Below are 9,637 nucleotides of genomic sequence, written 5' to 3'. Positions count from 1 at the left end.
CATTTTCTGACCCATTGAGGTCGTTGCCCTTCTCATGTGACATTCCTTCACCAAAATTTGGTTGCTCTAGGATATTTATTAAGAGCACTTGGTATATTCTCTCTCTAACCAATATAATTGCCACGTATGGCCTGTTACTCTCGATGAGAGGGAAGCACTTCTATAGCAACAATCAACTATGCAACTTAATATGATATCTCCTACAATTATTTTCTTTTTACTTAAATCTCCACCACTAAGTTTGCGTGTTTATCTCTATTCATAAATGACAAATTCCATAGTTAGTACAAACCGACTAAGAAACTTACTTGCAAGAAACTTTGACACCTGTCGCGGCGGTTGCAAATCATAGATACTTTACCACCGTCTCGCCGACAAAGTTTGTCCCGCACATTAGTGTACCTTACGTGCAACCTGTTGGTATATATGATGAATACGTAGGGGACACCGTATGTCGTTACGCGGCAATTTCAACACTTGTACAGTCATTCAGGCATCATAATCTACTAAAAAGCAAAATGAATGGGGGTACTATAATCTATCCCCAATCTGTAATGCATTTTCCCAACCACCTAGCAGCCCAAAGCAACAAATGTTCCCATGAGCAACCCCTGCAGGTGGGCCACCCTCCCCTACCTATATATACCCCCTGGCCGCGCCGTCCCCAGAGACCAGACCACCACCAATCCATCCTGCTCTTTCAACACCCGTCGCCATCACAGAGAGCACCTCCTCCCCCCTCTGTAGCCAACACATCCTGTTCCGGCACAGTAGCCGCCGTCCAGCGGCTGCTAGCCTCCGACCCCCGACCGCCACTCGAGCCATGACATTCTCCACCGACGAGGCGGTCACCGCCGTGGCGGCGCCGGCGCCGGCTGGCCTGCATTTCACGCCGTTCCCGCCGACGAAGGGCGCCGCCCGCGACTGCAAGAAGCTCGCCGCCATGCACGTGGACCGCGCCGCCCCCGGGTCCATCGTGGGCGGCTCCTTGTTCGAGACCATGAAGGCCTCCTCGCCGCGCCGCGCCGCCGACGCCGAGCACGGCGACTGGATGGTACCGCGTTTCCCTACTGCCAACATCTACTCCTTCCCTGGGGCGAGATCGATCGATCCGCGACTCACTTTTCTTTTGCTGTTTCCGTGCGCTGTGCGCAGGAGAAGCACCCGTCGGCATTGACGCGGTTCGAGGCGGCGCTCGGCGCGGCGAAGGGGAAGCAGATCGTGATGTTCCTGGACTACGACGGCACCTTGTCGCCGATCGTCGAGGACCCCGACCGCGCCGTCATGTCCGAGGAGGTCAGCAATTTTTCCTCGTTTTCCTTCTCGACGACGCGGAAGATTCCTTTTTTATTGTTAAGTTCCTCTGGTATTAAAGCAGAGTATCCTCTGTCCCCCCTATGCCTGTTTTAACCGTGCTGAATCTGATGACCCGGCCCTCGCTGTAATTCCTTTCGTTTTTCACCTCAGATGAGAGATGCCGTGCGTCGTGTCGCCGAGCACTTCCCCACCGCGATTGTCAGCGGGAGATGCAGGGACAAGGTACATTATTCCGATTCCAACCTTCGGTTCCTCTTTTTTTTTTTTCTTTTCGATAGGAATTGGCAATGGTACTTGCTCTGTTTCCCCTTTTCATTCTCACTGTGAAAAAAAAAGTTTTGTTCTCTTGTGGGGGTGCCTCTTCTGTGCTTCCATGTTGTACTCCCACTCCTACACGGCTACGACTGCACTGTAAAAAGAATCTCCCAGGTTCCTTTTCTACCGATTCCCCTCGAGATTTCATCTCACGCGTCGCGCCCGCATGCACGGCGTGACGCCTGTGAACCTGGACGCGCCGGGGCCGGGCCAGTGCATGGGAGCAGCAGGCGTTTCCTGGCTTCCATCTGAGCCCGGCGCCGGCCGCCGGGGCAGGAACAGGCATGCCGAGAACGAGGAGAGGCCCCGACGGGAATCCAGGGCCCGTTTTGCTTTCTTTCCCCCCTGCGTGCTTCACCTTCAATTCCATCTGCACCGTTGTTTTTTTTTCTTCCTACTCTCTCTCTCTCTCTCTCTCTCTCTCTCTCTCTCTCTCTCTCTGCACGCGTTTAGTTTTTGTTTGGTAGCAGAGGAGGAGCGTGTGATGCGTTTGTATTAATGGCCATGGCCTTGTTGGTGCAATCTCTCTAGGTGTTCAACTTCGTGAAGCTGACGGAGCTGTACTACGCCGGGAGCCATGGCATGGACATCGAGGGCCCCGCCAAGCAGTCCAACAAGCACGCCCAGGCAAATGTTCGTTGCCCACAGTCCCCATCTCTCTCTCGTGGAGAACACTGACGACTGCTGTCCACGTAAGCGTGTCCCTGACTGACAGTGGTCCCACGTCCGCGTGCAGGCCGAAGAAGCGGTTCACTACCAAGCGGGGAGCGAGTTCCTGCCTGTCATCGAGGAGGTGCGTAATTAATAAGCCAGCGCGACCGCTCCGCCGTCGTCTTCTTCGTTCCTCCGTCCGCAAGCACGCGTCCCGCGCCATGCTCGCATGGCGCTTGCTGCTCGCCGGTCTTTGGAGCCTTGCTTGCGCCACCGCCCAAAGCTGACGTACGCCGCATGTGTCTTGCCGCAGGTGTACCGCACGCTGACGGCCAGGATGGAGGCCATCGCCGGCGCCAGGGTGGAGCACAACAAGTACTGCCTCTCCGTCCACTTCCGCTGCGTCGCGGAGGAGGTGAGATAGATCGAACCGTCCATCGACCCAGATCTCATGTTTAATCACACTCCTAATTGCAGTTTTAAATTGTGATTACGGAAGATTCGATTGCTTTTATGTTGCACTGATTGTGATTGGCCTCTGCAGGAATGGAATGCCGTGGAGGAGGAGGTCAGGTCGGTGCTCAAGGAGTACCCCGACGACGTCCTCAAGCTCACTCATGGCAGAAAGGTGAGCATCGTATAATATCAGCTAGCTAGTGTAGATGTCTATATGGATCTCGGAATAATATATTATGTAGTTTAATTTTTCCTTTCATGCGAACAGAATATTACTTGGAAAAAAATATATATAGTATTAAGACGCGTGTCTTTCAATCGAATATATTTATTTATTTATTCAGAGTTTGTCATGTACTGTACCATATATGTGCTCGTCGTACCAAGGAAAGTATCTCGTATCTTGTGATGTCTCCATGGTCGTATATTTTTAATTTATTTTGGGAAAATATATTCTAAAATTAGGCTAGCTGTTCTATTATTACTATTGGGCTAGAGATAGATGTAGGTGGTCGGTGGCGACCGACCTTGTCCTGTTCTCGACTGCTCTCCTTGTCACGTACGACGTGCATGCACAAGGGCAATGATGGTAATTAATGCGCTCGCGCTGGGTGTCCTGCATGCAGGTCCTGGAGATTCGCCCGTCCATCAAGTGGGACAAGGGCAAGGCCCTCGAGTTCCTGCTCGAGTCTCTCGGTGAGTAGCTAGCTGCATGCTCGGTCATCCTATCATTTCTTACTCCATCGTGTGTACATGTAGCAATCTACCAGAAAAAAGTTGTAACCTTTACTTATATATCTGCTTTGGAATTTGAAGGCTATGCTGGGCGTAGCGACGTCTTCCCGATTTACATTGGAGATGATCGCACCGACGAGGACGCCTTCAAGGTATACACATATTTTAATCATCCCATCTCCATGTATATAATATACTAGTTGTAGTATATATGCTGACAAAAGTGATTATATATATTACTATGTTGTTTAATTAATGACACTCACTTTCCGTTGATGGAATAATTGAAAGGCAGCAAGCTTTTACTCCTATTTGTGTTCGGAAGGAGGACAGATTAGCTTGTGCCTAGCTAGCTACTAGTTCTATTTCCAGTACGAGCTGAGCACTATATGTGGTAGTGACGCTTTGGGGTCTGTCTCTCTGTGTCGACATGCAAAAATACAGGTGCTGCGCGGCATGGGGCAGGGCATCGGAATCCTGGTGTCCAAGTTCCCCAAGGAGACGGCGGCATCCTACTCGCTCCGCGACCCAGTTGAGGTGAGAAGGATCGATCTACTCGCTTTATTTCGCCCCCCGATCGATATATCCATCGGTCTGAAAGAGATCGAGCGGCGCACAAATCCCGGAGGAACCGCGTGCATCCAGCCACTTCGTGATAGTGACTGTGTGATCGAACTACTAGTGCTAGCTATCTAATCTAGGAGTTCTTCCATCAACTTGCGTTGCATTGCTCCAAAAAGTTACACGGTCGCTTTCGGAAGAAAAAAAGAAGAGAGGAGAGAGCACCGACTAATGAATAATGCATCGGTCTCTTCTTCATTGTTCTATGGTTATTACTACAGCTCGAATTTTGTTGGTGGAGTAGCTAGCTGATCGTCGTGTACGTGCTTGGTTTTTCAATTTGCAGGTCAAGGAGTTCCTTGGTAAGATGGTGGAGCCCAATGGCGACGGGCCAGTGAAGGCGGCCTAGTGCCTGTCAACCATTAGCAGCTCAATCGATCAGACATGGACGGGGTGGATGATGGCGAGCAACAAAGGCCGGAGCCTATCTTTGGTTGCTTTCTATTTGCTGCTGCTCTATGCATGGATAGTAGTCGCTCTACATACCGTACCTAGCTAGAACTTTGCAGGCATGGCCGATATATCTGGCCGTGCGATGGAGAAAACCTAGCTGCATGCTAGGGCCTTGCTTGTCTCCGGGTAAGGTCTTGTAATTAGCCTTTGGTTCCAGTGACAGAGGAGATGCATGCATGGCAGGGGGAGAGGAAAACAAGAAACTAACTCCTTTTCCTCTACATTATTATACTGTCTCGCTCTGGCTAGTAGTAGCTAGCTCTGTCGATCCATACGGTCTGCTTGCTTGCGATCTCGCTCTCTGTGGGCGTCTGTGGTGGGCACACAGCACGCTGATCGATCGATCGCAATTACTTTGGCTGGTGGAAACTGGCCGGCCGGAACAGGCAGGCAGGAAGGCAGGCCGGCCGGCCGGCGTGGAAGGAACCGAAAGAACGCACTGCACAGTGCACGTAGCTGTGGACCGGCCAGCAGCTAGTTTGTTGTAAATGCAACATGCACCTGTCAGATGCGGAACCAGGACGGCCGGTCGGTCGCCTGGCGCGACCGACCCTGAAGAAATCTTCAGATGTTTGTTACACGCGCGCGGGGATTCAATGAAGTTTCCCATGGCCGGCCACATTGAAGCATACCAGATCCTCGCTCGCAGTCGCACACAGCAACTGGTAGCTGTAGCTGTAGTAGGATCGGATCATCGGAGTAGTAGCCGATGGTGGATCGAGTAGCTACCACTGCTTGGAAGCAAGTGTTGATGGCTTCCCAAACGAGATGGGGATCATCAATGGCGTGGAGCCAAAAAGATGTGAGATCTGGGAGCATGCATGCGCCAGGGTAGCCGTGTCACTTTCTCCTCTCGCGGTCGCAGCGCCGGGGTCGGAGTACGGTGGGTGAAAACGGCAAGGAACCACATGGCCCTACAGGCCCGGCCGGCCGGCCATGGCGCAGGCCGGGGCCGACGACGACGCTTGATTGAATGCGACGCCGACGGGATCGGAGCACGGGGCGCGCACAGCAACCGCAGCAGCGCCAACAGGGCGCGCGCCCGAGGCAGTGTGCCGGTGCTGCCGCTGCGCCGGGCGAGCGCTTCTCGCCGGCCGGCCGCAGATCGATCAGCTCGCCTTTTCGGGGCGCAGGCCACAGGGGCGGTCGCCACATGCCACCCTGACCAGGCGCTGCCGCGGCGACGGCCGGGCTCCATCGACCGGGTCGGGCTCCGTCTCCGATCCTTTCCCCTGCTGTTGCAGTGCTGCTGATCGATGCTGCTCGCTTGCGGCAGCGATTCGGCGTGCCAGCCGGAGCTGGAACCTGCAGGGCCAGCCGCCCAGGTCGGTGAGGCGACCACAACAGGGCCATGCATGCTTCCATTCGGCACAGTCTCGCACAACGACAAGAACATTTTCTGAATTCATTTAATTATCATTTTCTTTGAATTTAAGCAAGGATTAGCAATCAATTATTCCGTGATGACTTCGATCCCAACAGGACAATAAACTCAGTGTCCTGTGACAGTAGATTACGTTTTGGAGTTTTCTAGAAAGTTTGAATATTTTTTCCCCATCAAACAGACAACACATGCATGCGTACGTGATTGGTGATGTGTGGGGATGGGCAACCACCGCCACCCATGCCTCTGGACCAGGAGCATCGGCGCAACATCGCACAAGCCACTTTTAAGGCAGCCTAGCCAGAACTAGAAATGTTGCGTAGCAGCAGTAGATGCCTTAGCCTGGAAGCTGGACGACGACGCACACTGCACACAGCCAGACAAGTGACACCAGCTACACTATACTGTATATAAAACTGTAAAGCAAATCAGTCGATCGATCACTACGCGCCCAGCAGCAAGGCAGCAGGACCACAGCCAAATGCACGGCATGGTATCCGGTCTAGACTTGAAAAAGCCAGTCCTGCATCCACATTCACCCACAGATCCGCCTCACAAGTTTTCATGATGCTTTAGCAGCCCTAACAAGATCCAGGGACCGTCAGATGAAGTATAGATTACTGCGTAAGCCGTCGTTTAATTACATGGCGGGGACCTTGCTAATGCTCATGGCTTTTGCTCTTTTTATTACCTGCATGCGTGGAAAGACACGGGTGCACCGTACCATGATCAGTGTGCAAGTGTAAAGCCCATGCAGGCGGGTGCGTGCGTGGTAGTTGTCTAGTAGAGTCGCCGCTTGCTTTGTGATGCACGCCCAAAAGAAACCGGCACCGCCACACACACACACCGGCGCTGGCTGGAATAATTGGTGGCAAAAAAAGGAGGCTTCCGGGCCAACCGTACTTAACCTAGATCAAACCGGCAGGGAAAGCACTGGTGCTTTTGCAGGGTTTCCATATAAGAAATCATTGGTGTGTGATCTAGCTAGCTAGGGGTACTATAACAAAGATGCATGCCGCTCATGAACCCTAATATTCAAGCCTGTCACACTTGGAGGCTACAGGGGAGAGAGATCACATGCGTGCCATCCAGTCATGGCCATCATGGCCGTCCATTGCACGACCATCTATGCGCACCAAGTGCGACCCATCGAGTCGTGCTTGCTTGCTTAACCGTGGTAGTAGTAGTAAAGCAGCTGCGGCGCCAAAAGAGAATTAGGCCGGCCGGTGCTCCAAAAGACCATCATCTATCAGTGATGATGTGTGTGGTCCTAGCTAGCGCGCGCGCGCGCTGAATTGCAAATGACCCTGATCGAGAGCGCCGCCGCCGCCGCCGTGCTCCGGCCGGTGGCAGTGCGCCGACGAGTCGCGTGTATGATTGCATCACGTCGTCGATCGATCGGCCCGCGCGCGTAGACCTCACGCGCGAGATAGATCGATGGATCATGAGGCTTACCAATAATCTAGCTGGTGTCAATATGCTATTCGGAGGCGTGATCGGCGGGAGATCGTATCTGGACGGCCGGTGAGATTTGATCCCATTTTTGTTTGACTGCTCTGGTTTATTCTAGGGTTCCGACACGGATTTCCACTCTGTGTGGTTGGGTGCTCTCAAATTTGTTACCTTGTAGGCAGCATGTGCCAGTTTAGGCTGGGGCTCTGCCTATATAGAATGCACTGGACGAACCTGCCCGCAGGAAATGGTGGTAGAAGAGTACCATGTGGAGTGGCGTAAACTGGAACGAACCTACTATATAGCCCCTTTCTCATGGGAAAAAGTACAGGAAAATTGATAGTATAAACTTTAGATGCTATGCTACCGAAGAGCATCTCCAGCAGTTTGGCAAATCGAGTTGCCATCTTTGATTTTTGGCAAAAACATTAAAAATACTCCTCCAACAGTTTGCCAAAAGACTTGGCAATTTTTGGCAACTTAGGAAAAACCAGCCTCCAGCGCGTAAATATACGCGCGCGGCGCGCGGTTGGCATCGTGGTTTCTAGTCAGGTGGGAGGGTGAAAAAAAAATAAATAACAGAGAATGGTTCCTGATTTAAGTTTTCAAGAGGTGGAAGAGCATAAATATAATTTTGTTTCTCTCTCAGGATTCCTGATGTAAGTTAGATCTGGATTTGGCAAGTGAATTATGCCAAACTGTTAGAGATAACCTCTTTTTTTACTTGGCATATCTTTTTAGAAGTTGGCAAAACACAAGATATGCCAAGTAAAATATGGCAAACTCTTGGAGATGCTCTAAGTATATCTAGCTAATCTGATTCAAAATAAATGTTAAATAATAAATAGATATATAAACTTTAGTACAGATTGGGAAGATAAATTCCCTCTATCAACGGTAGAACCAAAAGATCGAGATATTTCAGATCATACTCCTCTGGTTCTTAATACTGGTGCGTCCACTCACCACTCTGGCCAACGTTCTTTTAAATTTGAGAGAGAATGGTTGATTAGGGATGGTTTCTATGATATGGTTGCAAGTATTTGGCAATCAGAAACATCTGGACGTACTTCTCTGGAGAGGTGGCAGAATAAAATCCGGAGGCTCAGACAACATCTTAGAGGCTGGGCCAAACATACAACATACAACAGGGACATACAGAAAAGAAAAGAAGAGACTTCTAGCTATTTTAGAGAAGTTAGATAAGAAGGCTGAGACTACCTTTCTTTCAGATCAAGAGGTTAATTTTAAACACTATCTAAAAGAGAGGTTAGTTCTTCTTTTGCGGGAGGAAGAATTAAAGTGGTACGAGAGAGCAAAGGTGAAAACATTTCTAGAGGGAGATGATAATACAAGATTCTTCTATCTAGTGGCTAATGGGAAACACCGAAAACAACATATCTATAAACTTGAAAATGATCAAGGAGTTGTTATTGGTGATGCCCAGCTTAAAAGCTATATCACTCAGTTCTATAAAGACCTATTTGGGCCTCCGGATGCTTCAGACATTACACTTGAGGAAGATCGAATTCAGGATATTCCACAAGTGACACAAGAGGATAATGAGATGCTCACTAGTGAATTCACTGTGGCTGAGGTGAAAAGTGTTGTTTTCTAAATGGAACACAACAAGGCCCCTGGCCCTGATGGCTTTCCGACTGAATTCTATCAAATATTCTGGGAAGTAATTAAGGATGACCTTTTGGCCCTTTTTGCGGACTTCCATAACGAGGATTCGAACCTCTTCAGTCTGAACTTTGGAATCATTACTCTAATTCCAAAAGTTCAGGAGGCAATAAAAGTTCAATAATATAGACCTATCTGCGTCCTCAATGTTTGCTTCAAAATCTTTACTAAAGTAGCTACGAATAGGTTGAACAATGTTGCCCAAACAGTGGTGGGGCCAATGCAGACTGCTTTCTTGCCAGGCAGGAATATCATGGAAGGAGTAGTCATCTTACATGAAACTATCCATGAACTGCATACCAAAAAACAAAATGGGGTCATTTTTAAACTTGACTTTGAAAAGGCCTATGACAAAGTAAAGTGGTCATTCCTTCAACAAACGCTACGCATGAAAGGGTTTTCTTCTAAGTGGTGTAGATGGGTTGAAGGGATGATTTCTGGTGGGAGTGTGGGGATCAAAGTTAATGACGAAATTGGTCCGTATTTCCAAACTAAGAGAGGGCTCCGTCAAGGAGATCCTATGTCACCCATTTTATTTAACATCGTTGCGGATATGCTGGCTCTCAT

General features: G+C 50.0%; 1 protein-coding gene across 1 annotated transcript; it reads left to right on the top strand.

Annotated features, from left to right (window-relative positions):
- Positions 1-712: 712 nt before the first annotated feature.
- On the top strand, positions 713-4,774 carry LOC120659003 (trehalose 6-phosphate phosphatase RA3-like). The gene is made up of 11 exons (XM_039937088.1): positions 713-1,054; positions 1,156-1,296; positions 1,468-1,539; positions 2,164-2,265; positions 2,369-2,425; positions 2,597-2,698; positions 2,828-2,911; positions 3,366-3,435; positions 3,556-3,626; positions 3,919-4,011; positions 4,382-4,774. The coding sequence occupies exons 1-11, from the start codon at positions 824-826 to the stop codon at positions 4,442-4,444; spliced, it is 1,086 nt and encodes a 361-aa protein (XP_039793022.1). The 5' UTR covers positions 713-823; the 3' UTR covers positions 4,445-4,774.
- Positions 4,775-9,637: the final 4,863 nt, after the last annotated feature.

The sequence above is a fragment of the Panicum virgatum genome, chromosome 2N, assembly GCF_016808335.1.
Source record: "Panicum virgatum strain AP13 chromosome 2N, P.virgatum_v5, whole genome shotgun sequence".
NCBI classification, from domain to species: domain Eukaryota; kingdom Viridiplantae; phylum Streptophyta; class Magnoliopsida; order Poales; family Poaceae; genus Panicum; species Panicum virgatum.
Note: the sequence above shows the minus strand (reverse complement) of the source record. Positions and strands in the feature narration are given on the sequence as shown.